The sequence below is a fragment of the Caloenas nicobarica genome, chromosome 1 (assembly GCF_036013445.1).
Source record: "Caloenas nicobarica isolate bCalNic1 chromosome 1, bCalNic1.hap1, whole genome shotgun sequence".
Taxonomy (NCBI): Eukaryota; Metazoa; Chordata; class Aves; order Columbiformes; family Columbidae; genus Caloenas; species Caloenas nicobarica.
In genome coordinates this window covers 211,591,890-211,616,546 of record NC_088245.1, presented here as the reverse complement: position 1 = coordinate 211,616,546, position 24,657 = coordinate 211,591,890, and the positions used below count along the sequence as shown (strand labels likewise).

The window sequence follows — 24,657 nt, the reverse complement described above, 5'->3', positions numbered from 1 at the left end:
GAAACTTCTGAATGAGAGGGATGTTCACTGCTGGTTCACACAACTTTCAAAGGGACTTTGTTGATGGATGGAGACAAAGGCTGCACCTAAAAAAGTCCCTAGACCCCACCACCTTCTTATAAGTGGTTCAAAAGTCTACATCTATGGGGGGAAAAATAACTTAGGTTGCTCACTGGGGCAAAGCCTGCTCTGCTTCAGATGTCAAAGGTAGGAAAACCTCGTGGAGGTTTCACAAATTTCAATCCATTTCACACCCCAGCTCTCCCAGCCTTGTGGCAGGTTGCATCTCCACTCCCTGATCTGAATCTGAAAGAGGAGCTGGGCCCCATGAGGGGACAGGAGATGCTCTTGACCATGGACATAGCTCCCACAGTACCTGTGTTCTCCTCGGACTGGTTGAAGCCACAGATCTGGCAGATGCTGCGAACCCATTTGTTCATGTCGTCCTCAGTCTCAGCCACCAGGTAGAAGGTCCTGTCACTGGTCTTGATGTCGAAGATGTAGCTGTCTTGCAGCTCCTTCTTGTTGAAGGTCAGGCCTGCGTCCACTTGCTCACAGAAATTGAGGTTGATGACACGCAAAGGTTTCTTGGAGTGGTCATTTTTGTAGTACTCGAGAACGTCAGGGTCGCCACTCATTCGACCGCTGCGCAGGACGAACCAGCGTTTCTTCCATGCCTGAAACCGAGAAGAGAGGAAGTGTGAACCCCATCGCTCAAGTCATGAAGGCCAAGAAACCGCTGCCATGCACAGGGTGACACAGATGGACATAGAATCATAGAATCATTTATGTTGGAAAAGATGTTTAAGATCATCAAGTCCAACTGTTAACCCAACACCGCCAAGTCCACCTCTAAATCATGTCCCTAAATGCCACATCTCCACATCTTTTAAACCCCTCCAGGGATTATGACTCAACTCAATTGTGACTGGGCAGCCTGTTCCAATGCCCGACAACCCTTTCTATAATAATTTTTTCCTTATATCCAATCTAAACCTCCCCTGGTGCAACTTGAGGCCATTTCCTCTTGTCCTATCACTCGTTACCTGGGAGAAGAGATCAACACTCATCTACTCATCTACTAGTTGTAGATGCCCCGGGATGCTCTGAGATGCTGCTCAGGACATCTCTGCAAGCTGTGCACAGACTCAGCTCAGTTCAGTACTCAAATCTCACCAGTTATCTGAGTGAATTAAATACTGAAATACAATTCTAGCTTAAAATGACCCCAAGAGGTTCACTTGAAGCTTATATCAAGCTTACTCCTACTCTACAGCCCAGTTACCCTCCCAGAACCTGAATATCCTTTGCTCCTTGATGTGAGATAACCTGCGGGGCAGCATTACCGGCAATCGCACTGCTGAAATACCTTCCAGCAGCTCAGAGGAGCTCACGTGCTTTGGATACAGTGCCCCGGGTATCCTGCCCTTCAGAGAAACCCCCGAGAGCATCACAGCACGCATCGGCAGATACCGACCACGCCAATACCATCTCTGTTTAAATGCCAGGATAGAAAGGCTAATAAAGCCAGCGGGGAACTGGTTTAATTTTTTAAATATGAGGAATAATGCCAAAGAGACCCATGGAGAATCCAAGCTTCATTTGTTTTCCAGCATCTTCTGCTCCCTGGTACATAGGAAAGCCGTTACAAAGGAAAAGGTTATCACCGATTCTTTGAAACGCTGCTGACAGCGGCCCCTGGCCAAACTACCTCAGGGGACAGACTCAGAGGGCTACAGGTTTTGAAGCAAACTGGAAAAAATAAATGTCAGCCATCAGCCCTGGCACCGAGATCTGTGGCCCCTCTGTTCTCCCCACTCCAAATGCAGTTGGGAGCCCACAGGAAGGGCAACAGCCACAACGATAATGTGCTAAATGCTGCAATTTACATTACACAGAGAATCATGCAGGTGTAACTCCCCATCTCATGAGTTGGAGGGTTTTTTTGGGGAGTGAGCTCCGTATGAGCATCCTGTAGGAGGGACAGTCCTGGAGCTGTTCCCCACTGCAGAGCTATGCTGCCTTGCAGAGGGCTCAGTTTCCCCGGCATATCATAGAATCACAGACTCATAGAATCATAATTTGGGTTGGAAGGGACCTTCAAAGCTCATCCAGTGCCCCCCCTGCCATGAGCAGGGACATCTGCACCAGCTCAGGTTGCTCAGAGCCCCGTCCAGCCTGGCCTGGGATGTCTCCAGGGATGGGGCATCCACCACCTCTCTGGCCAACCTGGGACAGTGTTTCATGACCCTCAGTGTCAAAAATTTCTTCCTCATGTCTGGCCTGAATCTGCCCTCTTTTAGTTTAAAACCATCACCCCTTGTCTTATCACAACAGAACCCGCTAAAAAGTCTGTCCCCATCTTTCTTATCAGCCCCTTTTAAGCACCGAAAGATAGAAGGGAAGGACTATGTCTAAGCATAGCCCTTAAAACACCTGAGTTTGTTCAGGCTCCCTCTGAAGGTGGTGAAAGTTTGAGAACCACATGAACAATGTGGGCTGGATATGGCCCGTGTGGATGTGTGGGGTGATACGGGGTATTGCTGGTGGTCCTGCCTCACCTGACACAGACCTCAGTTTGCAGCAAAAGATGCCAAGGGAGGGGATGTGATCCCCACTGCCCTGCCCCAGCTGTGGACATTAAGGGTCTATTTCTTTTTTTTTTTTTTTAGATTACCGGGTTTTGGGTTCGTGTGATTATGAGATGTTGGGTCATGAGAAAGCACATGACGTTCCTAAGAAGGAAGAGCCAACAGACACACACAAACATCTTTAGTAATGCAAGAGAGACAGCAAGAAGAGTGGTGTGCTAGGAGGTGACTTTGCATGTTGGCGATTGGGCTTGTGCCATCTTGGACACCCAGTTGCACCAGGATGCAACAATTTTGGAGAATGTGGTTGCTGAAATAAGGATAAGAAACCTCTGTGGTATTTTCTCTGAATGATCCAACTTGCCCTGTATTTCTCAAAGGCTTAAAAATAGCTTTTGTTAGTGTCTTTGAGATTTGTAACTGAATTAGTTTTGCACTAATTCTCAAACTGGCTCCTGGTGCCAGGAAAGCAACTTCAGTGCAATCTTCCAAATGCAGTGGAGCAGCAAATTGCTTAGCAAGAGGATGTGCAAGGCTTGCAGATTTTGGTTTTATCTGGGAGATGCTCACTCACTTCTCATCAAAACTGCTGCTCTTAGACAAAAAAAAGCCCCCACACGTGGTGGAGCTTCATCCATCAGGGAGGGAAAGAAACAATTTCACCAGGCAGCAGCAATAATTTGCTAGTCCATCCTCTCAAAATGGATCACCTAAAATATGGGGAAACAAACTCATGAACATTTTTTCTAGCTCTAGGTGGAAAATGTCCCGTTAGCTTCTTCCTATTAACACCAAACTATTTATTTGCAGCCGCTCAGCAGGACTAAGACATGAGCACACATCAGTGAGGGGGTCTGAAAGGAGATCAAGTTGTGCAGTCGCATGAAGCACCACCTGAATTAAGGGACATCCAACACCAGTTCTTGCTACTTGACTGGTTGCTTTCCAGCCATTCAGAGTCAAGTCTTGCAGTATCCCTTCACGGCTGAGAAGCTGCATTAAAAACCCCACAAAGTACAGAAGCTACTCTAGAATTTAGAGCTTTCATGGGAAAAAATAGGAGGAAATGCTGCAAGCAAGGCCAGCAATGCCACCACGGCTTCCCTTTTTAGAGTCAATGCGAGAGCCACAACTTCTCTTGTTCTCTTTAGTCTGTCTGGTAGCAATGGAAAGCCCCACGCAGTCAATATTTGCCAGAGAAAACAATATAACACAGGCAGTCTAGTGGTACTGGCTAAGTCCTAACATAAGCTGGTTGCAAAACAGCTGCTTTGGCCGGACAAAATTTCTTGGGAAGCTTCAAGAGCTGGAGTATCACTGGGGGGTGGGACCCTTGGACAGAGCAACAGCCCCACCAAACTGGGACAACCACCCTGTCCACCTCTGCCTGGTGCCCTCATGACGACAAACAGTCACCAGTGTTTTTCTAAAACAGCTTCTAACCCAGAGCAACAGCTCATGGCAGCAGCTGCCGGAATTGCCTGTCCTGGACAAGTGGCTGCAAGCAGCACAGCTGGATGCATCTCCCACCGCACATCCTCACAGCAGGACCAGCCATTTCTGCCTCCTGAGATCAGCTTCTGGGCCAGAGAAATCACACAGAATCACAGAATCACAGAATGTTAGGGATTGGAAGGGACCTCAAAAGATCATCTAGTCCAATCCCCCTGCCAGAGCAGGAAAACTTAGGTGAGGTTACACAGGAAGGCGTCCAGGCGGGTTTTGAATGTCTCCAGAGAAGGAGAATCCACAACCCCCCTGGGCAGCCTGTTCCAGTGTTCCGTCACCCTCACTGAGAAGAAGTTTCTTCTCACATTTAAGTGGAACCTCTTGTGTTCCAGCTTGGACCCATTACCCCTTGTCTTACTGTTGGTTGTCACCGAGAAGAGCCTAGCTCCATCCTCGTGACACCCACCCTTTATATATTTATAAACATTAATGAGGTCACCCCTCAGTCTCCTCTTCTCCAAGCTAAAGAGACCCAGCTCCCTCAGCCTTTCCTCATAAGGGAGATGCTCCACTCCCTTAATCATCTTTGTGGCCCTGCGCTGGACTCTCTCCAGCAGTTCCCTGTCCTTCTTGAACTGAGGGGCCCAGAACTGGACACAATATTCCAGATGAGGTCTCACCAGGGCAGAGTAGAGGGGAAGGAGAACCTCTCTGGACCTACTAACCACCCCCCTTCTAATACACCCCAGGATGCCATTGGCCTTCTTGGCCACAAGGGCACAGTGAGTGTTGGCCATTAGAAGAGAATGGAAGGAAATAATAAAGAAACAGCCAGAAACCTTCTTATTTTTGTGGAGATTTTCCCTGTTTCTTTGAATTTCTGAGCACTAAGCTTAGCAAGTATATGTTGGTTCTTAACCATGGAGTTGCTATGTCTCTATTAGGGAAAGGGCTCAGCTTGTGTTTGTTGGCCCAGGGCTGTGCTTGGAGCATTTCATGGGCTAATGGAGCTTGCAACAACATTTAGATACAGCCTGCAGCATGCGGCCCAACCTTCTGGGACACCTATTTCCCCAGTCAAAGCTATCAATATAATCCAAATCTTCCATGCTTAGACTTCCCTAGAACACCACCTTCCTTCAAGAGGGCGATTTAAGGGCCTACCAGCCACCAGCTGCGACAGCAGTGGGATGCATAGGATCTATATGTTCACAGCAATCGCAGCCCACGGTGAATGAGATGATGCAACTCCATGTGAACCTCCACTCTCTGCTGCCACGTTTCCAAGACCTTATTCTCCCATCACAGGGCCGTAATGGCCAACGCACATCTTCTCCTCCACTGGAATTTTTCTCCTCTCCTCATTTCTGTTTCTTCCTGGCTCCTGCTGTGAGCTCGCTCCTGCCAAAACACCGTGCCCCGCCGCCACGTGGTGTGAGCCAACGGCTGTGCTTCTTTAAGAGCTTTACAGTTTAGAGAGGCAAACAGCTTAACATCCATAAAATGGTGCCTTTATAGCACAGACTTCCAGCTGTGTGGTCCTCTGCCTGCTTCAGGTTGCTTCGGAGTTAAATTACAGCTGCTAAAGGCCCTTAGAACCGTTGAGAAATATTTTGACGCTTTGCAAGTATGTATTTTAAAGACTTTTTTGATAAAAACAGGCCCATCCTGCTGCCAGTACGATGTAAATCCTGCCTGGGTGCCGAGAACTGTGACAGCTGCTTGGTTGCTTTCCACCTCAACATTGTTGTGGCAAGTTACAGTTTAAAAAAATTGAATGTTTCCCAGGTGGATACTATCTGGAATTGGTTGTTTTATGGGTTGGAATGTTGGGTAGGTGGAGACAACTGGTTATTTTATTAGTTGGAGCACCCCAGTAGCTCTGAGCAGCTCAGGTTGCAGCTGGGACCCTTCCCGTCTCATCTGCTGGGTGAGGAGCCAGAATCATAGCATCTTAGAAATGTAGAATCATAGAATAGTTTGGGTTGAAGGGACCTTCAAAGCTCCCCCAGTGCCCCCCCTGCCATGAGCAGGGACATCTGCACCAGCTCAGGTTGCTCAGAGCCCCGTCCAGCCTGGCCTGGGATGTCTCCAGGGATGGGGCATCCACCACCTCTCTGGCCAACCTGGGACAGGCTCTCACCACCCTCAGGGGAAAACATTTCTTCCTCATGTCTGGCCTGAATCTCTCTCCTTTAGTTTAAAACCATCACCCCTTGTCCTATCACAACAGGCCTTGCTCAAAAGTCTGTCCCCATCTTTCTTCTCAGCCCCTTTTAAGTACAGAAGGGCCGCACTAAGGTCTCCCCGGAGCTTCTCTTCTGCAGCTGAACACCCCAGCTCTCTCAGCCTGTCCTCCCAGCAGAGCTGTTCCAGCCTCGCATCATTTCTGGGGCTCCTCTGGCCCCTCTCCAGCAGGTCCACGTGTGTCCTGTGCTGAGGACCCAGAGCTGGCCCAGCACTGCAGGGGGGTCTCACAGAGCGGAGCAGAGGGGCAGAATCCCCTCCCTCCACCTGCTGCTCACGCTGCTGGGGATGCAGCCCAGGGCACGGGTGGATTTCTGGGCTGCAAGCGCACGTTGCCGGCTCATGTCTAATCTTTCATCCACCAGTACTCTGAAATCCTTCTCCTGGGGGCTGCTCTCCATCCCTCCGTCCCCAGCCTGGATTGATACTGGGAGTTGCCCTGTACCAGGTGCCGGACCTTGCACTTGGCCTTGTTGAACCTCATGAGGTTCACTCGGGCCCACTTCTCGAGCTTGTCCAGGTCCCTCTGGATGGATCCCGTCCCTCAGGTGTGTCACCTGCACCACTCAGCTTGGGGTCATCTGTGAACTTGCTGAGAGTGCACTCTATCCCACTGTCCATGTGATTGATGAAGATATTATTAATAAATAGTACTGGTCCGAATTTGGAAGAACCAAACCAGAGAGGTGGCTGCTCTTGAGCAACTGAGATGCTGTCATGGGAGATCTTCTGATCACACCATGAGTAAGGTTGCTTATGCCCCCTGTGGCTGTCCTGATGGCCAAATGCTGTGACAGAGCTGGTGGCACCAGTGTAGAGGGCTCAGACTGTCCCTTGCTGGAGAAGCTGGGAACTCCGAGTGTTATACAATTGAGAACAGGTCAAAAAGAAGCTTTATTAACTATGATCATAGCAACAGGACATTCCAACAGCATCTCCGCCTCTGCTCTCCTGTTCTCTGCCAAGTGATTGCAGAGCCCCAGTCTGTATATTTTTTCAGAAACAAAGAAAGAGGTGAGGAAAACAATAATTTAACTGTCTGAAAAGCCAGGTATCCATCCCCAGGAGGGAGCTTGCTAACTGCCACAATCCTAAGAAAGACTCAAACAACAAATATAGTGACAGTACAGAGAGGTGGCTCTTGGTGGAGCCTACAGGAGTGGCCCACCCAGTATTATCTTAGTTCCGAAGTGGGGAGTTGAAAGAGTCAGAGACTGTTAGCTTTTAGTCAAAAGGAATGTTCTTTTAGTTAGGATAAACTTCTGAGTCAGACCTCTCAAATCTTAAATATTAGTGATTTTACCACCACACCCTCATAGACTATATAGGGATAGGAAAAAGAAGGAGAGGAGAGGAGAGGAGAGGAGAGGAGAGGAGAGGAGAGGAGAGGAGAGAAGAGAAGAAAAGAGGAGAAGAAGAGAGAAGAGAAGAGAAGAGAAGAGAAGAGAAGAGAAGAGAAGAGAAGAGAAGAGAAGAGAAGAGAAGAGAAGAAGAAGAGAGAAGAGGAGAGGAGAGGAGAGGAGAGGAGAGGAGAGGAGAGAAGAGAAGAGAAGAGAAGGGAAGAGAAGAGAAGAGAAGAGAAGAGAAGAGAAGAGAAGAGAAGAGAAGAGAAGAAGAGGAGAGGAGAGGAGAGGAGAGAAGAGAAGAGAAGAGAAGAGAAGAGGAGAAGAAGAGAGAAGAGAGGAGAAGAGAAGAGAAGAGAAGAGAAGAGAAGAGAAGAGAAGAGAAGAGAAGAGAAGAGAAGAAGAAGAGAGAAGAGGAGAGGAGAGGAGAGGAGAGGAGAGAAGGGAAGAGAAGGGAAGAGAAGAGAAGAGAAGAGAAGAGAAGAAGAGGAGAGGAGAGGAGAGGAGAGGAGAGGAGAGGAGAGGAGAGGAGAGAAGAGAAGAGAAGAGAAGAGAAGAGAAGAGAAGAAGAGGAGAGGAGAGGAGAGGAGAGGAGAGGAGAGGAGAGGAGAGAAGGGAAGAGAAGAGAAGAGAAGAGAAGAAGAGGAGAGGAGAGGAGAGGAGAGGAGAGGAGAGAAGAGAAGAGAAGGGAAGAGAAGAGAAGAGAAGAGAAGAGAAGAAGAGGAGAGGAGAGGAGAGGAGAGGAGAGGAGAGGAGAGAAGAGAAGAGAAGGGAAGAGAAGAGAAGAGAAGAGAAGAGAAGAGAAGAAGAGGAGAGGAGAGGAGAGGAGAGGAGAGGAGAGAAGGGAAGAGAAGAGAAGAGAAGAGAAGAGAAGAGAAGAGAAGAGAAGAAGAGGAGAGGAGAGGAGAGGAGAGGAGAGAAGGGAAGAGAAGAGAAGAGAAGAGAAGAGAAGAGGAGAAGAAGAGAGAAGAGAGGAGAAGAGAAGAGAGGAGAAGAGAAGAGAAGAGAAGAGAAGAAGAAGAGAGGAGAGGAGAGGAGAGGAGAGGAGAGGAGAGGAGAGGAGAGGAGAGGAGAGGAGAGGAGAGGAGAGGAGAGAAGAGAAGAGAAGAGAAGAGAAGAAAAGATACATTTCCCATGAAATCTCTCTGTCCTGCTCTTTCTCCCCCCACCGCCACCTTTGTCCCTGGGAGTGTAGCACACCACCAGTGTGAAATAAACCTTCCAAAATCTGATCTGACACAAATCACAGGATCTAATCTGAGCTGGCAGGCAGGATGAGTGACCTAGCTGTGACACTGGGCAAATTTCTCACACCGGGATGAAGTCAAGGACTGAGCAATTCGAGCGGAAGACCCCATAGCAGGGCAAGTGGGTGCTTGTGCCCTGGATTTGCCCAGAGCCAGAGAAATGCTGGGTGCAGGATGTTTCCTGCCATTGTCCCCATTGCCACCAGCTGCCGGTGGGGATGCCACCATGCCTACTGAAAGCCCCGAGCCTGTCCCAGCCCATGTGCCCCCAGTTTTCACACTGCACTGCATCGAGCACATTCTCCCCCTGGCTCCTGGTGCATCTGGCATGGCGGAGAGGAGCTCATACTCCAGGAGCACGCCAGAAGGACCGCGATGCCTGGAAAGGTCTCGCTGCTCTTTCCAGCCACCGTGTCCCCTTGCTGTCCCCTCCTGGCTGCCACCACTTTAGCCATCCTGGCAAGATCATCCTGGGGAAGGAGGCATAGAGATTACGGGGGTATCCCGAGAGCACATTTCCAGTGGCTTGACTTGCTTAGTGCTGTTATTGTTTTTGCCGTGAGCAACAATGACGCTGATTGTAGTTGTTGGATTGTGTTACCTTGTGCTAAGGCTGACCCTTACCCAGCCACCTCATCCCTGCAGCCCTGCAGAAGGGACACGGTCCCCTACTGCCACTGGTGCCATCAGCATCGGGGAATAAAGCCCTATACAGGAGGATTGCAAAATAACCTACTGGTGACCTGTATAATAATGTTGTCTTCCTTTGTGTCCCTGGAGGCTTTTTATCTCAGCTGATGGACAGATGGATGCTGGTTTTATTATTCATGCAAAAAAGTCTCTCGTCTCCCTGTGTTAGCGTTAACTCAAAGGAAATGTAGTTTGGAAGAAGATTTGCAAGCAGCGTGGAATTCCCCAGTGTCTGCTCAGGTAAATGGGGGCTGGTCGTCCCCACAAAGCACCTTGGGGACGCACCACAGCCATCCGACCCTGATGTCCCTAAGCCCAAGAGCAAACAGGAGCACCCTGAGCCCCCTCCTGCTCTCCCAGACCCCCCCATGTCTCTCCAAGCACCTTCTCCTTGCCCTCCACCCTCTCACGGCACCTTTTGTTGGGAACAGACAGGTCCCAACCCCGGTCCTCTCACCCTTCAAAGGGACGGAGACTGATGGCTGCTAATCATGCGTCTGCTGTGGCTGAGTGCACGGTGAGTTCGTTAGCGGCATCGCTTTGGGGAGGCTTGATTGGCAGCGTTAATAAAGCCGTGCTGCAGCGGCGAGACCCCGCAGGGCACAGGAAACCTTGCTGGGGTACAACGTGGCTCTTCCTGAGCTCGCTGCGGGGTCGGGGGAAGTAACGGCGATGCGAAAAACCCCCAATTCAGTGTGTATCTCAGGCTGTCAAATTGACCTTTCCCTCGCTGGGATTTTTTTTTTCCTGCTGTCAGAGGTGTAATTAGACTTCAGAGCGCACGTTGAATCGCTACGTGCGAAATCCACCCCAGGGCAGCACGGCTGGTGCGAGACTTCCCGCACCGAGCATCACTCATGGCTGGCTGAGATAGGATTTTAAGCAGGTGAGGCTTAAGCACACACTAAAACCTGTTTGCAAGATCATTTAAAACCTCATAATATTTAAAACCACCTCCTGCCATCAGTTATTTAATACCAGGGAAGGAAGGGGTTGGGATGGCTTGGAGCTAAAGGGATGCTGGTGTGAGCTGGAGGACCCCCTGTCTGCGAATGCGACAGGCAAAAAAGCAGTGACACAATGTGGAAAACATTTCCCTCTGTATTTATTTTACGGGAGTTCTCCAGTTGGAAAGATTTCAGTAGCTCAGTGATGCTCATGGTCAATCTTAGGAAAATAAAGATGTCTCTCCAGGATGTGAGGGCGCTGACCATGTTTCTGCGCCTGATTAAGGATCGGTTGTGAAAACAAAATACCAAGTAGTGAGGTTGTGTGTACACTGCCAGATGAGCTGTGACGGTCTGAGAAAGAAAGACGCAGGGGAGACCCTGGGGTGGGCCAGGAGTGCCCCTGCCTGGAGTGTCGAGAGCAGATGGAGCCAAACCCTACCAGGACAGCATAAGAGGCAATGGGGAAAGTCAAATTAGGTGTAAGGAAAAGGCTTCATGGAGAGCGGCAGGTCAAAAAAAAAAAAAAAAAATAGATAGGGTGATGTCCCTCCTTGGAGATATTCAAAACCTGTCTGGAAAAGACCAGGAACAATGTGATTTACCTTCAGAGTTGGCCCTAACTTCAAGCTGGCCCTGATTTGAGCGGGAGGTTGGTCTGGAGACCACCAAAGGTCATTTCTGACCTCAGTTATCTCCAAATCTAAATAACTTTTCCATAATTAGATCCAGTTCCCAGCAAAGAGTGTTGAACTTGTAATACGGGGACCTGGTGAGACCGCTCAGACCCCAAGCCCCCATGTGGGACCAATGCATCCCCTGGCCGTGCACCCATCCTCAGTATTTAGCATGACAAAGCGCAGCACCGGCATTTTTTAACTTTCCTTGAATAAAACAACCTTTTCCGGGTAATTTCTTCTGCTGAAAGCTCCAAGGCATCTTTGCAAGCAAGAAGGTGCTGGGAAAATGTGGGGATTGAAGGAGCGAGCTGGAGCCCAGCTCCTGCCAGGGGTTGTCTGCGAATGGTCCACATGTGGGGCCTTCACTGTGTCCCTGCTGCCATGCCATGGATTTTGTTATCTGCAAGTATTTCCTGCTATTCAGCTCTGTTCCGTGTTGCACTCTGTTATTCCTAGCCCAAATCTCTCCCTGCCCCGTCGTGGCACACCCTTTGCATGGGGAGGAGAGTGGCACCCAAAGGAGATGCGGAGATGCAGGCAGATGAGTGTCCTTGCGTGGGGACGGGCAGAGCTGGCGGCTCCCCAGGGATTTACAGGACACCCATCGAAGGGAGGAGATGACACCTTCATCGCCCGTGCCCCAAGCCCCCATCAGCCAGCCTGAGAAAAACAGCACAGCCAGAGGGACCGTGTCCTACAAAAGCAACGCTGCCGACAACACCCTCGGGGCCCTGACGGGATTGCAGCGAGTCTCCAGTTGACTGTTTAGTCTGGTTCTGATCCAGAGGCCAGGGCCACTAAAAGGATTTTTCATCCTTGGCCTCGAGGTGCTTTGTTTTCAGCGATGCCAATCCCAGGGATGCTACCTGGTCCCTGCATCCACTCCGGCCGCATCCTGACTCGATGCTGGGGCAGACTGGGGGTGGTGGCACTGCCGTGTCACCTCCCTGGGCACAAGCACGTGGCTCCACCATGTCAGTGGTGAACCGAGCACAATGCTGCGCGGTCCCCGTCCCTCACCATCACCGGTGCCGGCACAGTGCTGCGGGGGCTGGCTTGTACCTCATTGCCTCTTTGGGGGCTGACATGGACAAGGGGCTGTGATAACCAAACAGGATGCCCCAGCGACTTATTACGTTGCATTGTACTTATCATATATGTTCGTATACTAAAGTTATATGCATTTTATATGATGCGCATCGAGACTGGTGCTTCTCAAGCCTCTCTGCAAAACTCAGCCACCACCATTGACTAAATTCAACCCTGCAGAGCTGAGCAAGAGCAAAACAACCTGCTGGGGTATGTCAGCCCAGGCCACGCGAACATGCCAACAGTGAGAGTGGAGTTTACTTTGCTTTTTCAACTTGAGGCTTTCGGAAGAAAAAGCAGACTGCTCGGAGATTTTTTTTCTCTCCTGAGACTTTGGTATCAGGCCCTGATAAGCGCCTTCCCGGCCATTACACAAGCAGGGTTGGACATGGGAACGCGGCATGAACAAATGACTCCCAGCACAACGTTTTGATAACTGAGTTTTTCTAGCTTTCTGGCCTCTGCAAGAGCAAAATAAATCCCACAGCACCGTCAGTGGTTTCCCTTCCCTCGCCCCTAGCTTTGGGGTACCCCAAATTGCTAACCCAAGAACAGAGATCTGCTCCCAAAAAGCCACACTCTGTGCTGGTAGGGGCCATGGATCCTGCCCCAGACTTTCTCAGCAAACCTATGCCAGGTTCTGACATTTTCCAGGCAGGGCATTGCATTTGGGGTTTTTTTGTCCCATATGCATGAGCATCCATGAGGTCCAGAGGCAGCGGGAAAGGGGTTGGTATAAGAAACATATTTCCCAGACAGTGAACTCTTTCCAAACACTGAACACTGCTTGTGTTTCAAAGCAAAACTGATTTAAAACAACGCTTCTGAACCAAGAAAAGAACCTGAAAAGGCCGATTTGAGGCTTAGTTTCAGTCGTTTGGGGGTAGGCACCTGTGTCAGCTCTAGGAATGAATCCCATAATTAAACTGGTCTGCCCTCAGTCTCTCGGGTGAAGGCAGATGGAAATACAGATGGACACAGAGGTGGACAACAGGAATGAGAGGTGTGCCAGGACGCCTCCCCCTTTCCTTAGCATGTCACTTCCTTCGTTCAAAGGCTGCAGAAAAAGGGTTATCAGGTTATCCAGAAAAAAGATGATTAGGAAGATCAAGTCAACGATGTAAAAGGACACATCTCGGAAGACGTGATACCGAACCTCTTCTGAGCTTAACAGACTCTATGCACAGCAAAAATCACAGTCCCCTGCTTAGTTTGAGATGATGAGCTGCAGGTATCGTGAGGCTGAAGATGGTAGTAAAGCATCAAGAAGTTTCTCCCATCACCTAAAGGACTGGTTTCCAGGTTTACCTGGCTTTTAGCAGGATATTTGGGATACACTTGCCTCTCCAGGAATGATTTCTGATTTTAGAAAAACTCGGAAGCTTGTTAATTTTCAGCCACTTTCATGTCCCATTATCTCAGTGCGTAACTATCTCCAGCCGGACTAACCTCTGCAAGAGTGAGATAATGTGACAAAACTGCACTTCTTGAGTATTGTGGTGCCCAGCTCCTCTTTTGAGAGATAGTTGCACCATCGGGACATCGGCTGGGAGCGGAGTGAGGGGTGTTGCGCTCCAAACTGCCAAAACTTCCACCTGACATACAGGAACCAGCACCGGGTCCAGCAGTACAAGGTTTTGCAGAGTTTAGGTTTCCTTCGGTTAAACGCACTCCCTCAAGTCTCACTTTGTTTTGCCTTCCACAACACATTCCAACAAATCTTCTGAAAAATAACACCAGATCCCCAGGAACACCATGGGAACTGGGCATCCTCATGCCTTTGCAAAATTTCGACCTTCATCTTTGCCTGCTGTAGCTTTTTTTTTGTCAAGGAGACATTACCGTGGCAGCCCCAACATGAGACATTTTGCAAAATTGGGGCCGCTTTGTGCCAGACGCTGTGAGAAACATTAGCTCAGAGATGCCAGAGTGGAAGAGAAAAGGCAGAGGAGGAATGAAAGAAGAGCCAACCCAGCCAGGGCTACTCAAATCTGCAGCAGCAGTGAGGTCCTTAACTTGCCTTCTGGCTCCCAAGCCAATAAATCACTTCTCTACCCCTTGGCTACCATCACGCTGCCTCTACAGTCTTTTCCTTGAGGAAATTTCCACTGTTCATGTCTAGTTTATGTCTAGCTGTGGTCAAGTTGCAAGTGTCTGCACAAACCATTTGCTCACAGCAATAATTTTTTTTGACACAGAAAAATGTGCTCGCCTCTAGATGTGGGTTCAGGTATTTAAGTGACTTTGGCACATCCAGACGGACTCGCTTTTGGAGGAAACGAAGCCATTTATCCCTGTCCAAATGTCCCCTGACAAGTGGGGAGGCATTTATAGTGCTGCTGTGGGGCTGGACCACCAGGATGTCCTCCAGCTGGTATCAGGCCCAGAAGACAAATTTTGCCCCAAAATACAGGAGGCTGGAGGAGGTTCAACACCTTCAAGCTACTGATCTGCTCTTGTGGCAGCAAGGGACTCCTCTTAGACCTGGACAAATGGTAGACTTTGTGTCCCCATGTAGATTATCTTTAAGTAAACCCAAGATTTTTGTGAACTGTCGCGGTTGAGACCGACAAATGACAGTGAACGGGTTAAGATCATTCAATTTTGAGCAAAGTTGCTGCAGCCTGAGCCAAACACGGGCCTTTCGCAAAGGCAATGGTGACAACGGTGGATTCCTGGGACTTGGAACAGACCACACATTTCAGTATGGGCTTTAGAAGACAGCTGGGCACTTTTTAGGGGGTCTATGGTGCAGATCGGATAAGGAAATGGGAACACTTTTAGTCCAAAGAGTGAGCAAATATCTCATGAGTGCATCAGGAACAACCATACCTAACCATGCCCAACTTGGTAGCTTGGTGCTCCTCCTGTAGCTATCCCAGAGTGAAAAGAACACAAACGTGTAAGTGCACACCAGAAACATCAGAGGATAATTTACGTGAAGGGGGAAGAGAAGCAGCCCTGTTGTGTCTGTAAACTACGGAAAAATGGAGGAATTGGACTGATTTGGCTTGCACTGAACTCACAGTCTCCTGGACAACCCTTTGCATCTCACAGTAGCTCGCCAAGTGGCATGGCCAGCATCACAGTTGCTGGCACAAAGTGGGAAACAAGGATGATTCTCTGCAAGGAACTATTAAGCGAGACAGGACCCCTCAGTCTGGAAAAGAGTTGGGATAGGAGAGATGATGAGGAAACCATTAATGGCAGGGAGAAGGTGGTGGAGATGACCTACTCACTCTCGTCTAATAGAAGAGTGATAAGGCATCACTGAAAGGTAACAGGAGCCAGGCTCAGGGCACACAAAAAGATATTTTCATTCAGGCAACACAGAAATGACTCGTGAGACTCCTTGCTGAAGGATGTTCTGGAGGCTTCAAGTTTAGCTGGCCCTAAGTGGAGACTGGAAAAGATGGTGGAAACCAAATCTCCCAAAGGTTACTGAGTGCCATGATTTGTAGCAATGGAAGTCTGCACTGAAAGCTGTTGACGACAGAGGAAATATTAGGACAAGGAGGGAGTCTTCTCTAGACACCTGCTTACTGACCATGGTGCAACATTCGACACTAGATGGACTTGGGTTTGACCCTCTATGAATGTTCAAACGTGCCAGGCTTGGAAGCAGCAAGGGGGCCAGCATTGTCCACACCGACCCTCGTGGCAGAGTCCATCATGGGTTCACGTGCTGCTCTGGCTTTGCTCTGGGAAACATGAGCGTGGTTGGTACTTTGGCAAGACAGAAGGGCAGGAGGCTGTGAGGCCAAACACAGCAAATGTGGGCAAAAGTGAGAAATGGAGCTGAAAGGCCCTACAGTTGAGCCAGCAGCGTGCTCTGGCAGCCAAGAGGGCCAACCGTGTCCTGGGGTGCATCGAGCACAGCATTGCCAAAGGTGAAGCTGGTGAAGGGTTTGGAGGGGAAGCTGTATGAGGAGCGGCTGAAGTCACTGGGTTTGTTCAGCTTGGAGAAGACTGAGGGGAGAGCTCATGGTGGTCTATATCTTCCTCACAAGGGGAGCAGGAGGGGCAGGCACCGAACTCTTCTCTTTAGCGACCAGTGACAGAACCCCAGGGAATGGCAGGAAGATGTACCAGGGGAGGTTCAGGTTGGACATGAGGAAAAGGTTCTTCACCCAGAGGGTGCTGGACACTGGAACAGGCTCCCCAGGGAGGTGTCACGGCCCCAACCTGACAGTGTTCAAGAAGAGACTGGACAACGTCCTCAGACACACGGTGTGAACTGTGGGGTTGTCCTGTGCAGGGACAGGAGTTGGACTCGATCATCCTTGGGGGTCCCTTCCAACTCAGGACATTCTATGATTCATTCTACAAGAAAAATAGTTCCATGGAGACCAGCAACAATAGCACTCACTCATGGACTATATTCTCATGGCTTAGTTGATTTTGGGAGCTGGGGGTCATTTCTGCAGCTTAGAAAGGGCACCCTAATGAGCAGATTCCCTGGTGTTTCATAATGAGTGAGCTCAGGCGAAAGCCTCTCCTTAGTTAAAAGAAGAGTTATCTCCTCTTCCAGCACACCCTTTTTAGATGAAACTTGTAGAGACCTAATTATCTCCTCCTGCTGCCAGGCCCCACTGAAACCTGCTGAGGGATTTACCGGTTTCCAGGAGACACTCGCAGAAGGGACATGCACATCCTGATGCTCCCCAGGGCTCTCCTCCATCAGCCATGCCCACCCCAGCCCACACAACAGCTCTCCCAGCAGGTACCACGCTCTTGGGCTGGATAACTCAGGTGTACACAGGGACAACCCCAGATCTCCACAACACAAGGGTCCAAATCTCACTTCTTGCGCAGCTGGGTTGAAGGTGGCCGGCTAAAATACACACATTTCTGCTTTCAAGCCTGCCACAGTGAGTGCCTCTCCTTTCTTGCTGGTTGGCGTTGCCCAGAGCTGCCCAGACTATTTCAGGGTTGGGTGTGCTCTTCAGAGAGGGAGAAGGGAATGTTTATACAACCTCTTTTTGCTTTATTTGTGCTAGAGAACGTGAATCATTTAATATCAGACACTGGCGATTTTCTGAGCAGGAAAGAGAGGAATTCCTCCTCGGCTCTTGCTCGTTTTTCCTCCCATTACTCGAGTGATGCGAGGAGAGGGGTGCGAGCAGGTGAGGGGGCTCCCAGTCCTTGGAGCGCTTTTCACCTACTAGATAACCAAGTTCTGCACCAGAACGGAGTACGCACACCATTACCATTTAAAAGGATTTTAAAGTATTTGTTTGTTTTGTGTGTTGTTGATTGCTTAACGGCAATATTGAGGTCTGTTCCTCTTGGCTGTGTTAAAGGAACAAAATACGTGGTGAGAAATGGAGATATTTTAAGTGGTGCTGAGAACAACCGAATAAATGAAGCGGGATGGGTATACAAGCACCTTTTGGAAAAATCTGTTTCAAGCTTTGATTGTACTAGATTGTAAAGTACGTATCTGCATAGCAGAACCCTGGGGTGTGAGGTGGGGGGAAAAAAGAAACAAAGCCCTGTCCAATTTCGGAAAAGGTACATCTCTCCATATGTCCCCAAGAGCCCAAACAGCTGTCAGTGACAACAGTTGGCTGGGGTGTGTGTTGAGTCCTCACAGCCCTTCCAGTCCCACAACCCCGTGCCTACAGAAGGACATTTTCTCCAGGTTTCCCCACAACCTCTGTGAATCACAGATTCAGGCAGCCCATGTCTCCTGAGGTCCCTCGCAACCTGAATTATTCAATGATTATAAACTGATTTCTTCTGTGTCACAGGCTCTTAATTAAATGCACATTTATGCCCATATGGACACCAGTAACCGCTCACTTGTTCTCGTATTTAGCCACCATCTCCAGAAAGAAAAGGCAAGGAGGGGGTTGCTTCCAATCTGTCACTTTGTGGCTTTGGCATCTTGCAAAGGGCTCTCGTGATGCCCTTCTCCACCAGACTGGAGTGTCCCTAACACCTTCACGGGGAGAAAATATCACCATCATCTGTCAACTCCAACCTCTCAGCTCTTCCAAAAAACTAACCAGCTGCCAGCCTAAGCATTTGCTGTGCTAAACACTATTACTGCAATATTTTCATGTTCCCTTTCTTCCTCTTCAGCATCGACATTAGTAGCCAGCCACTCTAATGTGTTTTGCCATTGCTGCACACAAGGAAAAACAAATGCATGTCCTACCCCTTCATTTAGACATCAAAGGTCTCAGTAGCTGTTTCTGCCTCAGCTTCAACTCACGTCAGGAGCTGCTTGTGTGGTTTCTTTCTGCTAAGCCCAGAAAACCCTGCGTTTGGTGATTCACTGCCACTTTACGTAGGAACAATCCTAATTTCTTCTCCTTTGATGTACAATTTTGCATTGGGCTGTGTTTTAACATTTGGGTTGTTTTGGTTTTTGTTTGTTTGGTTTTTTTCAAATGCGCTCTGCTTGCCAAGTGACCCAGACTGCCTTGTCTGATGAATTTGTCTTCGACATTTACCGTTTCATTACCCTTTCTGATACTGGCAGCTTCTCCCCACAGGAGCCATCGGATCTGCTTCACTTAGGGAAATGCTGAGACCTAGTACTGATCCCTGAAAAACAGCATGAAGAAAACCCACATTTTTAGGTGACATCTTTCTGGGATCCACCAGGTTTTAATTCACTTGCCACATGCTCAGGGCTGTACAGGTTACCCTCACTACCCTATGGCTGACCTGCCGTCAACAGAACTGTGGGCTCCACCATTTGGCCCAGGATTGACGCTGGGCATCGACCTTTTGCTGCCTAGGGAGTCTCTTCTGAATATTTCTGCTGCCTTCTGGACTGGAAGTAACACCTTTATTCAGGATTAACCCAAATCCCTTCTCCCCATATCTGGAAAGCTGTTGTTTTCTTTTCCCATGCTTTGGTGGAAAGGCAAGAAGATAGCTGCTTCCAGGACCTCCATGAGCTTTCCCTGCAGGAACTTTGGATACTGCTCTGCTCACCTCTTCCTCAAATACCAGATTTTCAAATCTCTCCAAGGTCCTTCAGTGATGGCATCTCTTCCAAAAATCAGGGGGAAGTAGCCATTGAGAATTTGAGAAGGCAGTCTCCAGAGATTATCCACCCAGAATTTGGAAGAGAGCAAGGAAAGCCATGGGCCTCCTCACAGAAAGAAAGAGATCTTCTCCAGAAGGTAGCACCTCAAATGCAGATGTCTAGGGTCTGATGGATACTCTGGTGTACAACTGTGCATTGGCAGAGTCCATCGTGGCCTTCAGGAACAGCGGTCAACGTAGTGCCGACGCACTTTATTAACCACGTCTCTGCTCCAGCCTTTGCCTTCTGCCAGCAAGCAAAGCCTGGGGAAGATATTCCTGAGCACAGAATAGTCTATTTGGCTTTGGGAACTCAAATGCATAGTAAGTCACTTGATTAACAGTGGTAAGGTTTAACCAACATAGATGAGAAGGTCAAACAGATGAGAAGGTGGCCTACTCAAAGAAAAGCTACTCCTAAGGGAAGTGCTCATGTCTATTGTCTTCTAAAAATTATAGCCTATAGAGGCCCTTGCAATAGTATATTTGGGATGTTACAGGATTTCTGGTCATTTCTATTTCCTGCCTGACCAACACCACAGTGAGAACAGGTTCTTGACATCAAATATTCCTACTGTGACCTGAAGAATGTCCACAAATCTGCCTGAATAGGGCAGAAAAATAACCCGGGGTCACAGTAACAGATTGCGTTGTTTAAAGACTTCTTTAAAACCAAGGAAGCCAAAGGGGAATAAATCAGCTGAGGTGCTGAAAAACACTTTACAACAGCTGAGAAGCTACTGGATCAGCAGGACTGTTCAGTGTGAACTCTGTGGATTAGCCTTTTCTCCTTAAATTTAAATTATTCCATTAAAAGTGGCTGCAGCTAGACACAACTGCAGTAGCCTACTGTTCCCCCCGACTGATCACACCAGCCTCATCTTTTTAGAAACCCAGCTGGAAGCCCATGTGCTTCGGGCTCCAGAGGAGTGGACAGAAGAGTGGATGGTAACTTCACCCCACAGCAGCTCCTCTGTCTGACTGTTACTGTGTGTTGAAAAGCCATTAACGACACTTATAGCAGTTGCTTGAAACGGGGGCAGCTCTATTTTGGTCCAGCAGCACAGATCTGCTCATCAGTGGAGGATGATGCCCACCACCTCTCCCTCTGCTGGAATCCCAGCGGCCACCGACCCAGCTGCTGACCCTGCCAGTAGCTGAAAAGCCTTTACAAAAGCAGCGAATCTCTCTCCTTTCATGTATTATTAAAATCCTCACTGGTTAATTTATTAGGGTACTTTGCGCTGAGAAAAATGGCCTCTTTGTTGACCCACTTAAACATGCTCCACTCCAACACAAAACTGTCAGAAGGGCTAAGGGGAGAGCGAGGGAAGTTGTGCAGAGACTGATGTCCTTTGTCCCAGCGAGACAGCTCCAGGATGGAAGTGCTGGGACTCCCTGGCACGAGAGCAAAGGGTGAGACACAAGCCTTCATAGACCAAACCACAAAGGAAACATTCAGCCCATACGCTGCATGGACACAGTCAGAGAAACAAGACTCCCTGGTCCTCCTTCCTACGCTGTGCTCATCCCTTCCTGGACCTGTAGGCTTGGGGAATCATAGAATCAGTTTGGTTGGAAGAGACCCTCAAGATCATCGAGTCCAACTAAACCATGTCCCAAAGAACCTCATCTAAGCATCTGTTCAACCCCTCCAGGGATGGTGACTCCACCACCGCACTGGGCAGCCTGTTCCAATGCCTGACAACCCTTTCCTGCAATAAATTGTTCCCCAGATCCAACCTCAACCTCCCCTGGTGCAACTTGAGGCCGTTTCCTCTGGTCCTGGCGCTTGTTCCTGGGGAGCAGAGCCCGACCCCCCCTGGCTCCAAGCTCCTTTCAGGCAGGTCAGAGATCAGAAGGTCTCCCCTCAGCTCCTGTTCTCCAGCTGAACCCCCAGCTCCCTCAGCCGCTCCCATCACACTTGTGCTCCAGCCCCTTCCCCAGCTCCGTTCCCTTCTCTCAACTCGCTCCAGCACCTCAAGGCCTTTCTTGGTGTGAGGGGTCCAAAACTGAACACAGGATTTGAAGTGAAGAAACCTTGAGGTTTTGAGGAAGAAACCTTGAGTCTTCCCCATGTTGGCTCCTCTAAAAATGCAAACGGGAAATATGACGATGGTTGGTGGATGAGCCCATCCACACATGTTGGGAATCACAGTGCTCGTAAGACAGCAAAGGTGCATTCTGGATGTCCTCCAGCCAAAGGTGTCCAGACCTGCACCTGGACTGTCCTCTGCTCTGGTTCCTCCAGTAAGGATATCACTAGATTTGCTCCACAGCAATCCCTGATTCAAAATAATGAATGGGGTGTGGAAGAGCAGGGCACTGCAGGGCAAAACTGGGTAAGTCAAATTGATAACACACAAACACCATTTGGCACAAAAAGTAGCCCCTGTAAGTGAAATGAGAAGGATTAGTTGTCATTAGGTCTTGTTTTTCCATTAGTGTCACAAAGATAAAGCTGCTCTCCTCCCATAAAAGCGGTCTGCAAATTGGTCAGACTCTACAGGACTCTCAGGTTATTAGAGAGGACACAAAAGCTCCATTTTCTTCATCACCAGGAGAGCACCTGGAAAGTGCAGCGAGGACAAAAGGACACTGCAAGGTGCCTTCATACCTCGGTGGGTCGGGAGCTCCAACCTCTACCCTGCTCCTTGCCCTGACAGTCACACCAGGTTCGTGCTGGAGCGTATTTTAAACCCCAAATGTTTTTCTGGGGCTCATTCTCACACGATGCTCTTTATTTCAAGTAAATGGGTTGCTGACTAACTTTGATACTAAGGGTGGATATAACAAAGGCTCATGAAGATGCCTAAACAGTGGGCCAAATTTCTTAGAAGACCTGGAAGGAGATCTTGAAGACAGACATGAAACACGCTAATCCCTGCTTATTCTTAACTTCCTAAGGCTCATCTGTCCTGGGTGTTAGATGAGACAAAATACATCGAATGGAACTAAATAGAATAAACTGCAGCAGAAAGCTGAATGCAAAATCAGGAGGTAGAAGTTTGTGAGATGTGATGCTGTGGCTGCCATTAATCTGTCAAAAAACTCTTGGAGAAAGGGGTTTTACCCTGTCATGCCGCAGTTTTCCAAGTGCCAAATCAAGATCCAATCTCAGATGGATGTAACAAAAAAAAAAAAAAAAGACTGAGTTGCTATCTGCAAAAATACTTTGGGGGTGGAAAGTGTAGTTGCAAGATGGGTGGGGAGTAATTTTTCTGCCTGCAACATTTCTGCAATCCGAGAGGTAGAAAACAGTGTGTGGGAACCTGAACCTGCAGCAGAGAGGGGTGGAAAGTGCAGTAACTGATGGGTCTTATTGTAGCATGTGTTAATCATCCCTCTAGAAGAGGGACTGGGATGGGGGTGGAGGATTTGGCAGCTGGGGGAAACGAGGGTTTTGAGCTGTACTTGTAATGCTAACTCACATCTGGGATCCATCCTGGAACAGGAACACAGTCTCTGGCCCAAAGAAAATGTTCTTTGTGGCCAACCTGCATGAAGGACCCAACCCTCTGAGCAAAGAGTGGCCTTTGGAGGTGCCCCTCGAGTGACCTGGGGTCGTGGACTACCGCAGATGCTTTCCAAAGGGAGAGGAGAGTTCCTGCCATTGCTTTTCTCCGAGGCTGTGAGGACTGCCCTGCTCGGGCTGCCGGGGAAGAACAGGTCCACCTCTCAGCGGGAGCCCTTGTCCCCACATCCTTTGGTGTGCCAGGCTGAGCTTGGTGGCGTGGTGGCTCTGGCAGGTGCACAGCAAAGTCAAAAGACATCTTCCCTTACACTTCAGCACCCTGCACCTCCTTCCGGCATTCCGGCATTCAGATTTCCCTGCTTTTCTGATCCCACTTGCATGTCTCTTGCGTCACTATAACCCTCTATGTTTCAACACAGTTCCCCCTAGCTCACAGCAGCGAGGAGAAGACCAAGGTGCGGGCATGGGCACATTGGGATTGCACCTATGGGCACTGTGATAAAAAAAGTCGCTGTATTGCCACACAGAATCTCATTTCCAAACTCCTTGGGAGGCCGTTCATCTTTAGAAACCAACATTGGATATTAGGAATTAACATACGATATTGGATGTTACGAAATTAGGACTGGATATTAGGAATTAGGATTGGATATTGGATATTAGAAAAAAATTCTTCATGGGAAGGGTTGTCAGGCATTGGAACAGGCTGCCCAGGGAAGTGGTGGAGTCATCAACCCTGCAGGTGTTTACATATAGATGATGCTCTTAGGGACATGACTTAGTGCCAAATTTAGATTGCGGTTGGACTTGATGATCTTAAGGGTCTCTTCCAACCAAAATGATTCTATGATTCTGTGATTACTAAAATACCGGACCTTTCTGGTCCATGCTGGAGGATGCCTGGATTACATGGCTTTTCTGCTCTGACTCGCGTAGGCTGTTGGGTTTGGGGAAGATGAGTAGTCTGCACTGGGCTAAAATACCAAAAATTCCCTTGCTCGGTGTTTCCAAGGATATATATACCCCGTGCTCTGCAAAAGATCAAGGAAAGCCACTCCTTACTAACTCCTGGTGTGCAGGGGATCCTGGGCTTTGCTTTTGCTGTGAGCTTCTTAAGCCCACCATGCACCCCTGCTCCCTTGTCCAGGCCCATGAGGTCTGATGCTGCCCCACCACGCTGCTGCAGGTGGTTTGTGTTGACCCAAGCTCTTTCTGCAGCTGAATAAACAGGAGCGAAGCCTGTTGTGGATCCCTGCCCTGCCTACATGTGGCCTCCTTGCCCTCTCACCAGCAAGGATGAACAATAAGGACACTGCTGGGTTCTCCACCCTGAGAAAACACTGAAGAACTTCTCTCCTTCCTGGTGAGGGTGGGCTCCATGTGAAGCCCAGGTGCTCCTGATGACCACTTTTAGTGTCCAGGAATGCAGAAGAAAGGAAGTCCTATACCAAGCCAAGAACATCTTGCTTTGGCGAGCAAGATCGAGTGAGAGATTATGGTAGCAGTGACATGGAAGAATGAAGGTTGGAGAGATGGTAGCAGTGACATGGAAGAATGAAGGTTGGAGAGATGGCAGCAGGACCAGGCTGGGCTTCAAATATTGTATCCTTATGTCTAGAGATAGGGCTTATTAGTTGTTTTTTTTTTTTCTACTGGGAAAACCACCCCACACACACAGACGAGTTGGGAGAGAACCTCTGAAGACCCCTTCAGCACTGAAGGTCTGCAGATGCGTTTGAGCCTGGCAAAGCTCAGTTTCCACCTTCACTAATGAGAAGACGGGAGGGATAAGCCCAGGGAAGGGCCACCAGACAGGCACCCACTGACCTCCACAGAGGGTGGTCCTATATTAGCT

At 49.1% G+C, this 24,657-nt stretch overlaps 1 protein-coding gene across 1 annotated transcript in view; it reads right to left on the bottom strand.

Moving 5' to 3' along the window:
* The window catches only part of GAB2 (GRB2 associated binding protein 2), a 108,745-nt gene that overhangs the window by 44,873 nt on the left and 39,215 nt on the right, over positions 1-24,657 (bottom strand). The window contains exon 2 of the mRNA XM_065651591.1: positions 377-677. Coding sequence (XP_065507663.1) covers positions 377-677 — 301 coding nt within the window. The remainder of the gene's footprint in view (positions 1-376; positions 678-24,657) is intronic.